The following is a 19,042-nucleotide window of genomic DNA, read 5'->3' on the forward strand; positions in this document are numbered from 1 at the left end:
TTTGTCGTTACCCGGGGACGGAGGGCAAGAGTGGCCCCCCGGGTGCTCTTTCCAGGAAGGGGCCTCAGGTAGCTACGTTCATCTTAGACGGTGATCTGGCACTGGGGCTGCCAGATGGCTCACGGCCACCTCCACGCCCCACGTGTGATGGGTGGGGCACGGAGCCAAGGCAGCAAATCACCTGTGCACAGCCTGCTCCTGACACGCGGTTCCCCCGGGCTGTCCTGCACCCCACTGCTCCAGCGTTGGAGGGGTGATCACCTCGTGCTGGGGGCAGGGTGGGGGATGGCAGGGCGGGGAGAGGTGCCAGGACTCCAGCCCAGCCGAGAGCATGTCGCCGGTCGCAAAGGACAGAGACTCTGCAGGGGTCGTGTGCTGAAAATGACCTTGAAATCCGCCCAGCTCTCCAAACCTACGTATTGTCCATTTCTCTCCAAAGTAGTTTTTAAGCGAGTTCCCTCTCCATAGGCCCTCGGCTTTGAACACCTTTCTGAAAGGATTAGAGTTTGCAAAGACCTCCTCGGCCAACTGACAGCCGTGGCGCAGGGGGTCCCACCCAGGGCCCTGGTGTGTGTGGCTTCCTGGGGGCCCGGAAAGGTCCCCCGTGCACGTGCGGCTGACTCACCTGCCTCCTGCAGGGGCTTGAAGCACCAGGGCACCCTGGGGATGCTGGAGTCGAAGCAGCAGCCCCGGTTGTTGCACTGCTCTGGGGTGACGTCTGGGTAGCCGCAGTCCACCCTGTCCTTGGCTGGGACCTCGCACTGGCTCGGCGCTGTCCCAAACAAAGCCCAGTCAGAGCCCTTGCTGGCTTGGGGTCGGTCTACCGGCTGCACTTTGCAGGTCTGCACCCTCCCCCAGCTCCTGAGCTCAAAGGCTGTGGTCTCACCCCTCCCATAACCTGGGCTGGTCTGCTTGTCGGGGACGCTCTCCCCGTAAGTGTTTAAAGAGAAACGTTCTGTAGGAGATCTGGCTGGCTGCCTGGTGTCTCTCACTTGGGTGCGCTCCTAGCACCTTGTCAGGAAGTCAGTAGGGCCTGGATCCCTTCCAGCTGGCAGGTACCCATGGGAATCCAGGGCCCCTGAACCCGGAAACAATGTTCCCCTTCATTGCCTTATCAACAAAATCTCCCCCTTAAAACAAAAGAAGAGTATAATAGAAGGCAGGCATTCAAAAGAGAAAATCACCATGTGCGCTATTTTCTGCTTCTTTTATGCATCTCCCTACCTCCCTGTCAAGCCTTCCCTGTACATCCTTGGGCCTCTAATATTCATTTTCCAAGTAAGTCTTTATGTCTGAAGTTCAGCAAAAGTCCACTTTGCCTCATTTCTTAAACTGGATTTTTCCTTAGGAAACTAGAAATCACGTGAACTCTCAAACCCCCTTCTCTGGCTGCCGATTCATAATTCCTTTACTCCACTGGTTCCCAAACTTTGCTCACATTGGGATCAGCCGGGGATCTTGAAAGACCATTGATACCTCCCCCCACCCAGAGACTCTCTGATACAGTTGGCATATCCCGGGCTTTTGAGAGTTTTTAAATCTTCCAGGTGATTCTGATGGGTGACAAGTTTGAGACCTCTCAGTAGATACCTGCCACACCCTAATTTCTTCACACTCTGGTTAATGGAGCAGCCACATTCCATTGGAACTGCAGTGCAATGGCTGAATGAAAACTGTGTTTGTGGGTATTGAAAATGCTCTGGAAGTGATCGCCTTCATTTGTCTTTTCCTTTTGTTTTGCGAATGTGCCAGAATAATGCACAGAGACCTATGCTGTAATTCGGAAATCTCCAGCAAGGAAGACAGTGGGAAAGTGGCTGCCAGCCAGGTGCACCTGGGTTCCAATCCTGATTTCCACACTGCCCGAGAGGGTCAGTTATAAACTTTCTGAGCCTCAGTTTCCTTGTCTGTAAAATGGGGACAGCAAGACCCAATATGTAGAGCTGTTGAGAGAAAATGTGTGTGTCTGGTAAGTGGCATTAAATTATTAAGGGGCCTGGTCACTCTCCTGAAGCCACAGCAAGCCCCCAGCCTGGCTCTTCCAGGTCCTGTCCCCTTGTCATGTGCCCCCACCCCGCCACCCGGCCCCTCCTCCTTCCTGCTGAGTGGGAGGGGGTCAGAGCGGTACTCACACAGGCCCACGTACTGCCCGGTGGAGCTGGAGGACACCAAGGCCAGGACCATCACCAGCAGCCAGAACGTTCTGGCCTCCATGGTCCCGGGCAGGCTCTGGGGACCCGTCGGCTCAGAGGACATGCCACGTCGGCCGAGAAGACTCATTTATACCCCTGTGTTTACACAGGCACTCCGGATTCTGTTTGTCTGGAGAGCCCTTCCCTCTAGGTCCAGCCCCACCTGCTTCTCCCCTGCACAAGATGGTACAGCCCCCAGAGCGTCGTCCATCCCAAACGGGAGAGACTGCTTCCGACCCCACCTCTTTGGTAGCAAGCCAGCGGTGGTAGCAGATTCCAGCTGCCTGTGCATACCTCTCCGTCAGGGAGCAGGGCCCTGTCGATGCCTGTGTTAGCCTGGCTGGGAGAAAAGGATAAAGGCTCAGCGTGGGGCTGGAGGGCAGGGTCAACAGGCCTGGGCGTCAGTCCTGCAACCCGCCCAGCAGCAGGCCACCAGGGCTCCTGCTCAGCAACAAGAGCTCCCAGGCCGCTTAATCGCAGACCAGCCTCGGGTACTTGAAAAGACAGGTGACGGCGCAAGTGTGGTATGTGGTGCGTGCAGATTTCACAACTCTTGAAAGGGAGAAGTTCCTTTCCTTTCTTTTTTGCTTTTCTCCAGCAAAAAAAAAATTGTTTTTATCATCAGCTACACGTTAACAAATGTATTAAATAAACTTACTCAATACATTTTCATAAAAATATAATACCTGCAGCTGGTGTTTTTTTTTTAATGTTTTCTTGCCATGGACCATTTGGTTTTTTTTAAATCTTTATTGAATTTGTTACCATATTGCCTCTGTTTTATGTTTTGGTTTTTTGGCCAGGAGACATGTGGGATCTTAGCTCCCCGACCAGGGATCGAACCCACAGCCCCTGTAATGGAAGGCGAAGTCCTAACCACTGGACCGCCAGGGAAGTCCCTGCAGCAGGTTTTTAAAATCAGACAGTACAGAAGACTCTCCCCCTTTTGTGTGGCGCTGTCCACGTTTAACACGTTCTTAGGTGTTTTCCAGAATGTTCTCTGTACATTTAAGCACATTTTTAACACAAAGGCGAATTTACACCTTGCCCAGCTGGCTTTTTTTGTTTTTTTTAATTGAAGGCTATATCTTGGAAACTATTTTATAACAGCATATCTAAATGAGACGGGTATAATTTTACCCATTTTCTGGAGGAACAAACCAAGGCTCAAAATGTTGTTACTGAAACCAAGCTCACACCGCTGGCCACACAACAGGCCAATAGATCGAGAGACAGGTTGGGGCAGGAATAGCGGCTTGATTGGGAAAGCTGGGAGTCTGAGAAGATGGTGGGTGCGTGTCCCAAAGAAGCATCTTACCCGAGTTAGAATTCGGGCTTCTTTTATTCTAAAAGGGGAGGGGCGTGGCTGGTTGCCTGAAACTTCTTAGTGCTGCCAGACCCAGACCTTTGTTCTTGCAGAGCCTTCCACGCAGGTCTAGTCACCGCATTCCTGTAAACTTCCAACAAGACAAGGGTTATTCTCTATTGTGCAACTTTTTATCCCTATGTGAATGAAAAGGGTTTTACCTTTAAAGGTCAAGCCTGGGAGGCAGAGCCTTGAGAAAGAGCCATTATGTATATTTCAGGCTATAGGTGACATTCCGGGACCCAGGTGAAGAGGCAACGTGATTAAGCACAGAGCACAAAGTTTAGAGCTGAGGGGACAGGTCCCACATGGAGTCGGGTTTGTTCTTCTCCGTTACAGGATGGCTGTCAAAGGTTACCTAGGGGACCCGGCCGAGCTGGGATTCGACCTGCCTCTGTGGGACCCTGTGGTCTCCACTCTCCATTCAGGGTGCCCGCCCCGCCCTGCAGCTGGCTGACTGGGGAGAGAGGAAGCACCTGGGGTCCAGTTCTCGTGTGTTCTTCAGGCTTCCTTCCTGGCTGGGCTATTCTTCTCTCTGTTCAGCTCTGACCCAGGAACCGTGGGGTGGGTTTTGTGCACCATCCCAGGGCGGACCCACTTGCTGGCCACACTTTAACCCCCAGGCGGGGTTACGGAGTTGGAGGGGGTCTCCAAACCACCCAGGGGTTCCTCCTCAGAGCTGTCCTCCCCTGAGCGACCGACAGGGCCAGGCTGTGCGTGCACTGGGAATGGGACTCTGTCCCGCCTCGCGACTCCCCTGGCCCAGCCCTGCTACCCAGTGAGCCCTGGGGGAATCCACGTGTGGTGACACCCGCATCTGCTTTGCTCCCCGCTCCAAGGCTTGGAGACAGAGCAGGTTCTGCATCGTTTTCACACCACTTGCTCTGTTCCCAGAGGGAGAGTCGCCCCAGCTAACAGATGGCGTGATTGTTAGGTCATCGTAGGGGAAATTCCCGGGAGCCTTTTCTGGCCAGGCTGCTGCCACAGGCCCCGCCCCCCCATCCCCCACAGTACCCCAGGCCAGGCCAGGCTGGGCTTGGACCAGGTTTCAGGAAAGCACAGACCCCCAGAAACGGGCTTAGAAGGGACAGTTATTTGAAGGCTGCCCTGGCAGGGAGCCTGCCTGGCTGCCCTTGGAATCACCTGGAAGGCCGGACCGGGGTGGACCCCTGGGCCCCGCCTGCCCGGGCAGGTGACTGGGAGACCACTGAGTTCTCCCGGCAGCCAGCGCGAGCCACCGCCTGATGCTCTGCTTCAGTTTCACTCGGTGAATGTGGATGGAGCCGCCGCTGCAGGAGCCTGGGGCTTGGGGTTGAGGAAGGAATAACAAGGGGGGCAGATCCCCGTCCTGAAAGACTCCCTCACAGGGAGATGGGGCTCATCGTCACAATGATGAAGCCGCGGGACCTGGTCCCAAGTCCGGGGCTGCGTGACCTTGGACGCTTCACTTCCCGCCGGTGCCCCAGCTTCCTTGCCTGTCACGCAGAGCCTCATCTGCAGGTTTGCCTGAGCTGGTGAGCCCGAACCAGGTGCTGGGGTCACACGTGATCACCTGCCAGCTGCGGTGCAGCAGCTACAGCGGCAGAGGGTCCAGCCTCGCAGACTCCAGGTCTTGATAGAAGCGGCAGCTGTGGGAAGGGGGGCGGGGGGGGGACGGAGCACAGGCTTCTTAGAAGGAAGGGGGTGAGGCCGGCCTCGGAGCCTCGAGAACTGAGCACATGTTGCTGGGGGAAGTTCAGCCGTGTGTGTTCTCTCTGCTCTGTTCTGGGGACCCTGGGCTGTCCACCAGAGGCAGAAGATGGGGGCAGGGAGCCCATCCTGCCCTCCAGAGCGCACAGGCCCACGGCCATCCGCGTTCCCCCGGGGGAGTTCAAGTTCCGGGAATGAAGTAACACCAGTGCCAGAGCGGCAGGCCCCAGGGTCACCTGTCTTGGCCCAGCCTTGACAGATGGCTTGCCCGGTGCTCCCGGAGACCAGGGTGAAGAGCTGCCTGGGCCGTCCTGGGAGCCTGCCCTGCACCCCTGCCTCCCTGGGCTTTGTATGCCGGTGCCCAGGGAAGACGAGGGCCAAGAAGCACGCCGTCTGGCCCCAAGCGCTGGGGTTGCAACCTCCCACCTGCAGGATGCATGGCCTCTGGCACGTATACAGCAAGCACGGACCGAGCGTGGTCACAGGCCTGGTACTTGGCCTGTAATGTTGGGCCCTGAGGACACCAGGCAGAGTCCTGCCCTCGGAGCCCACAGCCCTGTGAGGGCGAACCAGCCTTGAAGTGTGAACCGTGGTATGATGCCACAAGACCTGGCAGAATGCTACCCAGCAGGCTTCTCATCCGGGGTGAAATCTGCACTGGGTCTTGAGGGCTGAGTAGGAGTTCACAGATGGGTGAAGGTCAGAAGAGCGTTCCAGGCAGTCCCTATGTACTCACCACCTCACAGAAAACACAGTCGGGGCTATATACTCCATGTCACCTCTCAGCTTTCTAATCTTGTCCCTCTCGGTTACTCAAGCCGGCAGAGAGCCACTCAGAGATAGAAGGTGCAAAGTCACCTTGATCGACACACCTAGGGTAGCCCTGGGGCCACGGACCTGCCCAGGGAGCTTCCCGCTGACCAGCTGTCACACCGCTCTGCAGCTGCCTTGGGTGGGGCCCTGCCCTCTGTGTCCCGTGCGGAGTTCCCTCCAGCCGCACCCTTCCTGAGGAGCCGGGCCTGAGTGTGGATGCTTTGGGGATGCAACCATGGACCGACTCGGGGAGGCTCCTGCTTTACACTGAGGACGAACGGGGGCTTAGAGTAGTGCACACGCATCGCGCACCAGCTGTGGGGGAGGGGTAGAGGACGGCGGGTCCTGAGTCGGGACGGAGGTTACGGGCCCGGGTACGCCCCTCATGGGCCCTGGGTCTCTTGCCCCCAGTCCTGGGCCAGCACCCATCATACCACATACAGGGGCATGTGACAGCCACCGGGGGTTTCAGGGAAAGCAGCGTCCAGCTCAAGGTACATATCAGGTGATGCTGCCACAGAGACCTCTACGTCCAGGGCTCCTTTGGGTTTGGAGCTATTGCGTCAGTCCCAGGTGCTGTGACACCAAGGAAAGGTTCCCAAGAACAAGTCAGCCGACGACCAGGGCACCCAAAGGAACAGAGATAAGTCAGAAATAAACAGAGCTGAGAGCCGGGAGCGGATGTGCCCGGCCGTGGGGCACCAGGCCCCTCGTGGACAGCCCTGCCCTTTGGACCCAGACGGCCTCTCTCTGCAGCTGCGCGGGCTCCAGCAGGAAGCTGAGGCCTGGCAGCCGCTGAGGCGGCACCTGGGTGTGCCTCCACTTGAGCCTGACGAACGCCAGCCCCTGGCCCTGCGCTGTGTCCCCGGAGGACAGCCATGGAAGACAGAGGTGGTGCCTGAGAGCCCCCGGTACGGGCGGGGCAGGACAGAAGCCCAGCAGCAGCGGGAGACCCCGGGGAGCCCCACCCTCCCGCCAGCCAAGTTGGATAAGCCACCGCGCTCTTCTTCCCTGTGAATCAAGCCACTGTCACTGACTGACCTGCAGGTGTGCTGGGTACAAGAGTGTCCTCCCCAGAGTCACGTCCTTCCTGGAAACTCAGAGCGTGGCTTTATCTGGAACAGAGTTGTTGCAGATAGTGTTTCAGTTAAGACGAGGTCAGGCTGGAGTAGGGTGGGTCCCTGGTCCCATCTGACTGGTGTCCTTATAAGAGGGGAGGAGATGCAGAGACAGACACACAGAAAGGAGACGATGTGACGTGGACAGGCAGGGAGATGCCCTTGACTACGGAGACCGAGACCGGGAGATACAGCTAAGATCCAAGGAACGCGGGCAGACCCAAGGAGCCCGGAGACGGGGGAGAGCCCTCAGAGGGGGCCCAGCCCACCGACGCGTCCAGCCTCCAGACCGTGGGAGAAGGGATTTCTGTGGTTTAAACCACCCAGTTTGTGGTACTTTGTTATGGTCGCCCCAAGGGACACCCGGCTCTGAAGGTCTATTTTAACTTGTACTTTCTTGGGTGAGGGGCGGGGAGGGGAGCACACAGCTAAAGATCTCGACAGTCGTTTTGAAAAGAGACCCTCTCCTTCCCCACCCTGACCCTCCCCTGGAGAACTGCATGAACTCTGCCCAGTGCCCCCCCACCCCCACCCCCGCCTGGGACCCTGGCCCTCCTGCTGTGCAGACTGTGACCCCCACCCCCGGCTCAGGCCCCTGCCTTTGTCCTCACTGCGCACATGTGACTGTGACTGTTGGTCCCTACGAATCACGGGCTATGATCAACCCCCACGTGCTTGTTGAATCCCTTCCCATGCTCCACCCGTCACCCAAATAATCCCCACGGGTCCTTTATTCCAATTTCCTTGTCTTGGGGAGGCTGGACCACGCTGACCAGCAGGGGAGTGCAGGGGTCTCACTTCCCAATCAGGGCCTCAAGGGCCAGGGCAGGGAACAGCCCACACCAGGGGAGCCCCAAAGGGAGGTGACCGTGTCGTGAGTCGTCCAAACTGGGACATGTTCAGAGAGTATGGGGTGCTATTAGCGATTATGCCAGGACGGCAGGTGTGGGGTCCCAGGCCACCCGCCAAGAGGGCACTCAACCAGCCCCTCACCGGTGGCAGTCACTTCTGAGTCTGATTTGAACAGCGTGCGGCTTTGATGGGGCACTGGCAAGGTGCTCTCTAAAGCTCTGGAAACGGACACAAAGCCAAGGGGTGCAAACATGAGTGCGTCATGGTCCGTCACGCTGTGACGTGCACGCCTGTGCTGGCGGGCAGTGTGCCTGTGGGTGTGAGTGTGAATATCCAGCCCTGTCTTCGTGCACTCAGGCTGCTGTAACAGCACCACACACTGAGCGGCTTATAAACAACGCTTATTTCTCACAGCTCTGGAGGGTGGAAGCCCAGGATCACGGCACCAAGGCCTTCTGTGGAGGGCCGTTGTCCTGGTTCATAGGTGGGCCTTCTCGCTCAGGGACATCTGCACTTCACATGGCGGGAGGGGCTGGGCATCTCCGGAGCCTCATTTATAAGGCCACTGATCCCATTCATGAGGGCTCCACCCTCATGACCTCACCACCTCCCAAAGGCCATCACATGGAGCATTAGGATTTCAGCACAGGAGTCTGGGAGGGACACAAACATTCAGGCCGTTGCAGGCCCCAGTCAGTGGTCCGTGAGTGGAGTGACCACACAGGGCCCGTGGGATTGCATCATTAAGTGTCTTTGTCTTCATTTCCCGTTCAGTGGGGACCGATTCTTTTCCTTTGCGGATGAAAACTCAGGTGATCCCGTGATCCCTAGAGTCACAAAACTTAGTTGTCAGGAACTGAAGCTTTACGCTCCATGTTATAATTAAATTCAAAATTCTGAATTTGATTTCGTTTGATGCTATAAAGGAATTAGTGGTAGCATGATAATTGTATTGTAGATTTATGACTGTGTATCTGTATATATATTCAGGTACCTATATATATTCAGATGTATACCAGGGCCTGGGTTTGATCCCTGGTCGGGGAACTAAGATCCCACCTGCTGCGCAGCATGGCCAAAAACAAATTTTTTTTAATTAAAAAAATTTTTTTACAAAAAATTGGTAGTTAGATTATCTAAAAAAAAAGAAGAGTTCACACTTCTTGTACAAGCCCTAGAGGGGACGCACAGAGTTCCCCTAGGCCCCATGGCCTGTCTCTGGTTCATAAGTAGAAACACTTATTCATCCTTCACCCCAACGAATTCTGGGATGCAGGAAGATCCTAACAGCTCATCTTGTTCCTTGCTTGATATTAGAGTTCTCAAGAGTCAGAAACGAGCCTTCTGTCACCCCCAACTATGGCGAGCATGGACCAGGCTCTCTCGGTGGTCCCCCTATGCCTTGTCCTCCAGACTTGAGATTAAGGCCAGGCACACCCACCCTCCTTCCCCGTTTTGGGGCAAAAGATGGGAGTAGGAGGGACTCGCAGCACCTAAACAGCTCTCTCTGAATGTTCTCACGTGTCATTTTCTCCAAAATTCTCTGCTCATGAAGCTGTTATAGCTTCAACACAAGTACAAAATTTAAGACTCATCTAACAGTCCAAATTACTTTTAAGATGTCATGGTCTGTGTCTTACTTTGAAACATGACATCTGTTGTTTCGGGATGTCCCAGCTGACCCTCCACTCTTCACATCCTATGACACGAGGGGTAGGGGAGCAAGGAGAGAGATGATAACTGTATTTATTCACAGGATTCTTGGTTGAATATAAAACCCAAAGACAGAAGTTCTAAATTTGTTTCTTGGGATCTTCTAATGCACAGATCACTGTGACAGACTCTAGTGAGAGAGAATAAACTCTGATAAATGAACATTTTCTTCTCATGAGGGACTTCAGAGCACAACAGAAGGCTAAATAAACAAACAAATTGTGTACTTTACTGAAGCACCTGAAAGAACTAAATAAGTAGGGAGGTGCCTATTCGTGGATAAGAAGACCACATTTTTTTGTACTTTTTTAAAATTGAAGTATAGTTGATTTACTGTATTGTGTTAGTTTCAGCTGTGTTGGTTTCAACATAGTGATTCATTTATATATATATATATATATATATATATATATATATATGTAAACATAAATAGAAATAGATTTAGATTTAGATTACTTTCCATTATAGGTTATTACAAGATAGTTCCCTGTGCTGTACAGTAGGGCCTTGTTGTTTATTTTATATATAGTAGCTTGTATCTGCTAATCCCATACTCCTGATTTATCCCTCCCACACCCCCTTTCCCCTTAGGTAATCATAAGGTTGTTTTCTATGTCTGTGAGTCTGTTCCTGTTTTGTATTTAGATTCATTTGTATTACTTTTTAGATTCCACGTATAAGTGATGTCATATAATATTTGTCTTTCTCTGTCTGACTTACTTCACTTAGTATGACAATTTCTGGGTCCATCCATGTTGCAGCAAATGGCAATATGTCACTCTTTTTTATGGCTGAGTAATATTCCATTATATATATGTACCACATCTTCTTTACCCATTCATCTGTTGATGGGCACTTGGGTTGTTTCCATGTCTTGGCTATTGTGAATAGTGCTGCTATGAGCACTGGGATGCATGTATCTTTTGAAGTAGAGTTTTCTTCTTTTCTGGATATCTGCCCAGGAGTGGGGCTGTTGGATCATATGGTAGTTCTATTTTCATTTTTTTAAGGAACCTCCGTACTGCTTTCCATAGTGGGTGTTCCAACTTACATTCCCTCTAGCAGTGTAGGAGGGTTCCCTTTTCTCCACACCCTCTTCAGCATTTGTTATTTGTAGACTTTTTGATGATAGCTGTTCTGACAGGTGTGAGGTGGTACTTCACTGTGGTTTTGATTGCATTTCTCTAATAATTAGTGATGTTGAGCATCTTTTCATGTGCCTGTTGGACATGTGTATGTCTTCTTTGGAGAAATGTCTCTTTAGGTCCTCTGCCCATTTTTTGATTGGGCTGTTTGGTTTTTTGATATCGAGTTGTATGAGCTGTTTGTGTATTTTGGATATTAACCCCTTGTCAGTCACATCATTCGCAAATATTTTCTCCCATTCTGAAGGCTGTCTTTTTGGTTGTTGATGATCTCTTTCGCTGTGCAAAAGCTTTTAAGTTTGATTAGGTCTCATTTGTTTATTTTTGCTTTTATTTCTTTTGCCTTGAGAGACTGACCCAAGAAAATATTGCTGCAATTTATGTTTGAGACTGTTTTGCCTATGTTCTCTTCTAGGAGTTTTATGGTGCCATGTCTTATATTTGTCTTTAAACCATTTTGAGTTTATTTTTGTATATGGTGTGAGGAAGTGTTCTAATTTCATTGATTTATATGTAGCTGTCCATCCTTCCCAACACCTCTTGTTGAAGAGACTAGATTTTAAAGGTAGCCATTTTTTCAAAATTAAACTACATATTCAATGCATTTTTTTATCAAAATCCCAAAGGGAGATTTTTATGAAACACCATAAATTGGTCCTAGTATTTACATGGAAAGGTAAAAGGCCAAAGATATCCAGTGAAACTTTTAAAAAACAAGTAGTAAAAAGAGGAAGAGAAGGACCAGAAGGTATCTGTCTAATCAGATTATTCAAAAATTGTGTTTAAAGCAGAGAAGTATTGGTGCAGTGGTAGAGTCACAGACAACTGGAACAGAACAGAAAGCCTAGAAATAGATCCATTTACATAAGGTAACTTGGATAATAACAGAAAAATACTTCATATCAGTAGGGAAAGAAAGGACAACTAAGTACATGGTATCAGGACAATCAGTTATTGATATTAGAAAAGGATAAATTTAGATCCCTGTGTCACAACACTAAGCATCTCTTAATTATCCATATTGAGAAAAAGGTAAATTTAGATTCACAACTTACAACTCATTAACACATTCCCAGATAAATTAAAGGCCCAAAAGTGAAAGTAAGCCTTAAAATTTAAAAAGAAAATATAGATGACCAGCCACCTCACACCAGACCCAACCCTCCTGAATATAATAATGAAAATTCTGGGAAATATACAAAAACAATGACGTGTAGGCAATGGGGAGTGAAAAATGAAGCAAAAACAGAACAAAAATGCCCTGTAAGATCCTAGAGGGGCATTGACATTTGGAGGAAGGGAAAGGGAATGGAGTGAATTTGCCATCTTTATGGATTTTTGCCTGAGGGCAGGCCATGGTTGATATTGTCTAGTGGTGGCTAAAACCCCAACAGAAAATCTACAGTCTTTCTAGCCTAAGTAACTAGCATACAGAGAACAAGACAAGCCCAGTAGCTGGGAAGTGAAGGGGAGATTCCAAAAAGGAGAGAGCCACAGGGAGAACCCCAAATTCTGTGTAAAAACTCTTCCCAAATTTTGGTCTGACCTCTGAACCATGTGTATGCAGGACAGACTCCAGCTAAAATAAAAGAACTGAGGTTTGAGTGCCACTCAAGAGGCAGAGTTTGAAGTTTGAATCCAACCAAGTAGATGGTTTGTTAAAACAAACAAACAAATATAACACTCTTCAGAGGAATGTAAGAGAATCTAGAGTCTCCACAACATAACACTATATTATCCTGTATTTAATCCAAAATTACTAAAAGACAAAGAAACAGGAAAGTGTCATGCATTCTTAAGAGAAAAAACAAACTGAGATGACCCAGATGTTGCAACAACAGGATAAAGATTTTAAAACAGCAACCATAACTATGCTTGAGGAAGTAAAGAAAAAGGTGCTCACAATGTATGAAAAGATAGAAAATCATAGAAGAAAGAAAGAAAGGAAGGAAGGAAATAAAAGGAAATAAAATGGTAATAAAATAGACAACATTTCTAAAACTGAAAACTCCAATATGTGAAATTAAAACTTATTGGATGGACTTAAGAGCAAAATGAAGATGGCAGGAGAAAGGGTCAGTTAAAGATAGAGCAAGGGAAATCATCCTATTTGAAGAAGAGAGAAGAAAAAAAGTTTAAAACATGCACAAAGCCCTCAGTACCTGTGGGAAACTATCAAAACATCTAACAGAAGTAAAATAGAAAAAAATGAACAAGGTAAAAAATTACCAATCCTAGATCTTTGAAAAGATTAACAAAATGGTGAACCTCTAACTAGACTGATGAAGAAACAAAAATTAAAGAAAACACAAATTACCAACGTCAGAAATGAAAGATGGGCTATTACTACAGTCCTATAGACATTAAAAGGAAAAATAGGTAATATTCAGAATAATATTAATATTAATTAATATTAATATCAACAAATTTGACAACTTAGATGAAATGGACAAATTCCTTGAAAAGCAAAATTTACCTAGATGAGCACAAGAATAAATAGAAAAATTTAAATATCCCTATTTCTATTAAAATTTTTGAGGTTACTATCAAAAACCTTCCTACAAAGAAAGTTTCGGGCTAAGGTGGTTTCACTATTGCATTCTATCAAACAAAGAACTCTAATCTTAATGCAAACTTACAAAAAAAATATAACAAGGAAATACTTCCCAACTCATTTTATGGGGCCAGCATAAGCCTAATACTCAAACCTGACAAATACATTATGAATTATGAAAGACCATTGTGAATATAGATTCAAAAATACCTAACAAAATATTAGTAAATTGAATCCAGCAAGATACAAAAATAATGATACATCAGGATTTAGGTGGATTTATCTAAGGAAAACAAGGTAGGTTTAACATCAGATAATTAATGCAATTTACCACATTAATAGAAAAATGAAAATAAAAACATGCAATCATTTTAATAAATGCATAAAAGGCGTTCAACAAAATTCACACCCATGCATGATAGAAACTCTCAGCAACTAGGAATACAAGGGAACATTCTTAAGCTGATAAAGGGTATCAGCAAAAGAAGCCCCACAACTAACATCATACCTGGAGGTGAAATACTGGACATTCTCATTCTAAGATTGGGAACAAAGCAAGAATTCTCAATCTCACCACTTCTTTTAACATTATGATGGTGGTTCCAGAAAATGTAATAAGGCAAGGTAAAAAAAATAGTAGAGATCACAAAGGAAGAAGTAAAATTGTCTTTATTCACAGAAGATAATCTTATTTCCAACTGCTTGTGGCTAATATATAAAACCACAATTGATTTTTTATATTAACTTTGTATCCTATAACTTTTTTGTTTCAAAGGTTCTTAGGATTTTCTAAAACAGCACAAATTGTGAAGGCACAGTTGATAAATGTGACTCAATTGAAATCAAGACTACATATTTATCAGTACGTGACAGATGAGTAAAAAGTCAAGTCTTGAACTCGGAGAAGATATTTGGAGCCCACATAATTGACAAAGGATTGCTATCAAGGATACACAAAGAACTCCTACAAACTAAGGTCACAAAGGACAAACATGGTTTTTAGAAAACACAAATAGGAAGTGTATGGTAAGGGAAACCTAAGTAGTCAATACGGATGTGGAAAGAGGCTCCACCTCACTCATAATTGATAATTACAAAATAAACTAACAAAAGAATGACATATCACCAAATGTTGATAAGGGTGTGGAGAATTAGGAACTCTTAAAGTTGGTAGGGCATAATTGACACATCCACCCTGGCAAGCATTTGGGCAATACTTAGGAAACTGAGCAAGTCCATATTGTTCCGAAAGGAAGAAACTGGGAATAATATACCTAATTGCCTATCAGTAGGGGAATGCACTCTGTTAAATTAAATGAATCAGACCTATTTATCAATAGAAATAAATTTCAAAATTTAACTGTAAAATATAAGATGAAAAGCCTGCATATTATGGTACCATTTCTGATTTTTTTTTTTTTTTTTTTTTTTTTCGGCCACGCTGTGCGACATGTGAGATCTTAGTTCCCTGACCAGGGATGGAACCCATGCTCCTGCAGTGGAAGCACGGAGTCTTAACCACTGGACCGCCGGGTAAGTCCCTACCATTTCTGATTATTTTTAAAACAACAACAAATACTATAGATTGCTTATGGACATGATGGGAATAATGTACACTGACTTTAGAATGACAGTTGACTCTGGGGAGGGAGGGGAAAGGGATGGGTTAAGGGGGCACTTTTATTGTTTTATTTCTTTTTATAAAATGAGAGGTATCTAGGCAAATAGAACCAAAGTCCAAGGTGGATAAATCTGGGTAGCACGTATATAGATGCCCAGCCCATAACATTATACACTGTTAATCTGAGGAAAAGGGCTTAAAATTTTCATTTAAAATATCCAAATAAATAGGGTGGTCCGGGAAGCAGGGAGAGGAAGGGCTTAGAGTGAGCAGGCCTGGAAGAGGTCAGCACTAAGACTTGGGGTCAGAACCCTGAGGGCCTGCTTGGGAGCCATTTGAACGTCCCATCCTGGATGTCCGGTCAATACCAAAGAGATTCATCTGCCCAGGGATGAGGGAGGGAACCACTGAAATCCCACCCAGCAACCAGCTTAAGAGTAAATAAAAGTCTCAAGTCATTTCAAGTCTTCTTACTTTAATTCCTAGGTCCTTGGGCATCTGCAGTGCCATCCCAACTTTCTCTGTATATTAGTAGATTTGCCAAATTCACCAGGTATGAAGACCCAGCTACATCCCTGGGTGAGGATGGACAACATTCGTGAGGGTGACTTGGCATCCCACCAGGGAAGCGTCCAGTAAGTGATCATGCTTTATACGATGAATCCCTGGATCAAATGTGCTCTCAGTGTGACCCTCACACCATGCACCAGCTTATCCTTCACCTCAAAGTATGTCAGAGAAAATAAACTGGAGGTTGTGGCTCTGACTTCTTAGGGATGACCACTAAGTTGTTCAAAAAGCAAGTGGTTCCAGCAGAGGCGAACAAATGGCCTATTCGATTTTTCACTACAATGCAGGATAAGGATGATCAGAATTGAAGGCACTTTACATCTCATAAACTGCAGCCGTATCTCACCCCTGGCTCTTTCTACCACATCCCCGACCATTGTTGGCTCAGCTGCATAAAAAGTAGTTTGTAGGGAATTCAGAAGATGCGGAGAGCAGATCCGTCCAGTGAGAAACGTGTCGCCAAAAGCAAAGCCATACGGGACCATCAAAACTGCGAAGAGAATGTATCCGCTCCCCAGACTGGAATCTCCGACTGATCCCTCGAAGCTGTCTACACAGGGGGAAAGGAGCTTTCTCTGCATGGAGGAGAATTCCTCACGGTGGCCACCTCTCCAGGGCTGCTGCTCACAGGGATTCTGGCTGGCTTGTGCTAAGGTGCCACATGGGTTTGAAGCAAGCATATCTCTCAGGTTGACCCTTCATACTCACCATCATTTCAATGTTTCAGAGAACGCATTTCCCCGGCTGCAATATATTCTCCTCATTAAGAATTCAGTCCACCAGGGAACTGAAAGCAAAGTGTGAGACCATCAAGCATGGCAACATCGACAGGCCAGAGCCTACCTCAACCGCCGAAGCCTCCCTACATGTAGCTCTTAGTTATAAAGGGGCTCACATGTTCTCAGGACTCAGAAGAGCCCTGTTTCTCATATTAAATGTAAAGAAGCTAAAACCAAGGCTCATCAATAGATGATTCATATCCGCAGCACTCACATGACAGCTTGTGTTTGACTGTCTTGAGGGGTTTTACCAAAGCGTTAATATTTGTTCAGCTCCCACAGGCCGATACATTATTGAGCAAAGAAAAATCAGTCAATATTTACTAAACATCCATTGTGTGCACAGCCTTTGGCCCAGATACCCTGGGGAGGTTCCAAAGGGGGAAGATGATGTGGTCACAGTTGATAGGGAAGTTGTGGTCATGAAGGGAGCATCATGAACTCAAACTCAGATGCCTCATTACGGAATCCATGCAGCATTCCTTCTGCTGCAGCTACTTCCCTCCAGCGGCTCCAAACGTTAGGAATATTTTTTTAAGATTTTTGGGGGGTATTTTACTAAGTAAATGGTTAACATGACACGAAAGACTCCATTGTACCCCAAATAGCTTATATCTTTAAAAGTACACACAATACAACAACTTAATTATTTTTCTATAATCCATATTTCTTTATTTTTTACATGGTCGTACGTGTATTGAAATGGTATACCATTGTCTCAAAGTTTAATTTCACCTTAGAGTTCTTTCCTCCTGAAATTAATTGAAAAACTTCTATAGTCAACTTTGTGCTTTGGTTTCTATTATATATATATATACCTTTTAATTCTATCTGAATAGAGGTGAATAACACATAGCCTTTCATGAATGATTAAATTAATCCGACATCGATTTGCATAAGAGGAAGCTGTTATCATTCCCCAAACTTACTCATTTTTAAAAAAATTTATTTTATTGAAGTACAGTTGATTTACTCTGCTGTGTTAATTTCTACTGCACAGCACAGTGGTTCAGTCATACTCACACACACACACACACACACACACACACACACACATATACATTCTTTTTCATATTCGTTATATTAGGAAGGATAGAGTGGGTGAATATGCTGATTTCAAAAATAAATTCAAAACACACAGGCAGTCGTGTGGTAGGAAAAGATGTGTGAGTGTTGGGGCCCCGATGTCTGCACATCACTCTTCCTAACAGAGGAAATATCAATATGAAAGATACAGGAGACCCTGAATCGGGCTCTGCCAGGCAGGGGGCAATGGGGGTGTGTTGTCCGAAACGTGAGGAAGAGGAAGAGGAAGATGTAGCGAGAACACGTCTCTTTCCAGGGCATCAGGGCAGAGTGAGACAGTCCTGACACTGGAGCATACGTGGTGAGACAGACCCTGGATAGCCCTGGGCAGAAGGGTCCCCAGCACTTGGTGTCCACGTGGCAGCAGCTCCAGGACCAAGCACAGTGGTCGTGACCTGACCCTCCGCGATGTCACCTTTGCTGTCGTGCAGGAAGGTTGAGAGAGGATGGTCCTGTGGGATCTAGAGACGGAAAACTGGATTCAAGCTTTCGTGGGTGTCCCCGCATGCCTGAGCCGTGGTTTCCTGATGGGCAACTAGGACGCCTTCCGAGGTGGGTATGAGGCTGGAGCAGTGATGTCAGGATAATCTAAAGGGCGAAGCGTCATTCCCGTGCTGGTCGCGGGTGGTGTTGCCATCACTACAGGAGTCCTATCCAAGGCGACTGCTTTGGTGCAGTTGTGACAATCTGGAGGTGCAAACCCTATAAACATTCTCCGTCCCTCAAGACTCAGTTCAGCTTGACTTGGCCTCAGGGACTGGGTCCCACTCTAGGTTTCGTGCCCAGAGCAGCTGTCCAGTCCTGGCACCCAGTCCAGAACCTTGGCACCCCCTGCTCTGCCAGCTCTTCTCCCTGAGCTGGAAGCTGCTGTCCGCTCAATTCCTTGGCACCCCAGCTGCGGGGGATGGGAGTCCTCCCGGTAGGTGAGTGTGGAAGTGGGATGGGTAACGGAGGAGAAGGAAGGAGGTGACCTGGCCTGGAGCTCATGGATGAGGAGCCCTGTAACCGAGGGCTGTACCCTGAGGCCAGCAGTTAGCAGTCCAGCAGATTGCACAGCTCTGGGCGAGTGCCCGAAGGCTATTAAATGATTGGAGAACCATCAGCTGGGCCCTTGCTTATCATCCCACTTTTATAGACTCTAATAAAGCAAAGTGAGAGCAGGCAGGCAGGATCTCTGTGCTGGGTTTATCTGCCTTTATGAGGGTCATTTGGACCATAATTCAATACACTCACTGCGCCAAGGTACATTTTGCAGAATGATGTAGCCATAAAGCAGAAAAATTCAGAGATCCTGTAGCTAATAAATAACTGGTGGGGTGATTCTGAGGTTCAGAGTGAAAAGGAATTGTGGAGGCAGGCACTGGAGCCGGGCTTCCCAGACCTTTCCACTGTGCCCTTTTCACAGTAAAACATAAAAACCCTCCAACGCTTTTCTAGGAATTACAAAAAAATAAGTCGTAGTAACTTTGTATGGCGTAGGATAAAGTGAATTGATATAAAAATATTTTCTTTTAGGTGTTTCCTTAAAACTGCAGTCATTTCTA

At 47.8% G+C, this 19,042-nt stretch overlaps 1 protein-coding gene across 1 annotated transcript; it reads right to left on the reverse strand.

Annotated features, from left to right (window-relative positions):
* Positions 1 to 245: 245 nt before the first annotated feature.
* TFF3 (trefoil factor 3) lies at positions 246 to 2,811 on the reverse strand. The gene is made up of 2 exons (XM_028492683.2): positions 2,133 to 2,811; positions 246 to 772 (listed from the first exon to the last, which is right to left on the reverse strand). The coding sequence occupies exons 1-2, from the start codon at positions 2,278 to 2,280 to the stop codon at positions 258 to 260; spliced, it is 663 nt and encodes a 220-aa protein (XP_028348484.1). The 5' UTR covers positions 2,281 to 2,811; the 3' UTR covers positions 246 to 257.
* Positions 2,812 to 19,042: the final 16,231 nt, after the last annotated feature.

The sequence above is a fragment of the Physeter macrocephalus genome, chromosome 8 (genome assembly GCF_002837175.3).
Source record: "Physeter macrocephalus isolate SW-GA chromosome 8, ASM283717v5, whole genome shotgun sequence".
NCBI lineage: Eukaryota > Metazoa > Chordata > Mammalia > Artiodactyla > Physeteridae > Physeter > Physeter macrocephalus.

What these genes read in the sequence shown, in the direction of transcription:
- TFF3 (XM_028492683.2), bottom strand. Translation starts at nt 2,280, where the DNA reads ATGAGTCTTCTCGGCCGACGTGGCATGTCCTCTGAGCCGACGGGTCCC. An exon ending in CGGGCAGTACGTGGGCCTGT is followed by an intron (nt 773 to 2,132) that starts GTGAGTACCGCT and finishes TGTTTGGGACAG; the next exon opens with CGCCGAGCCAGTGCGAGGTC.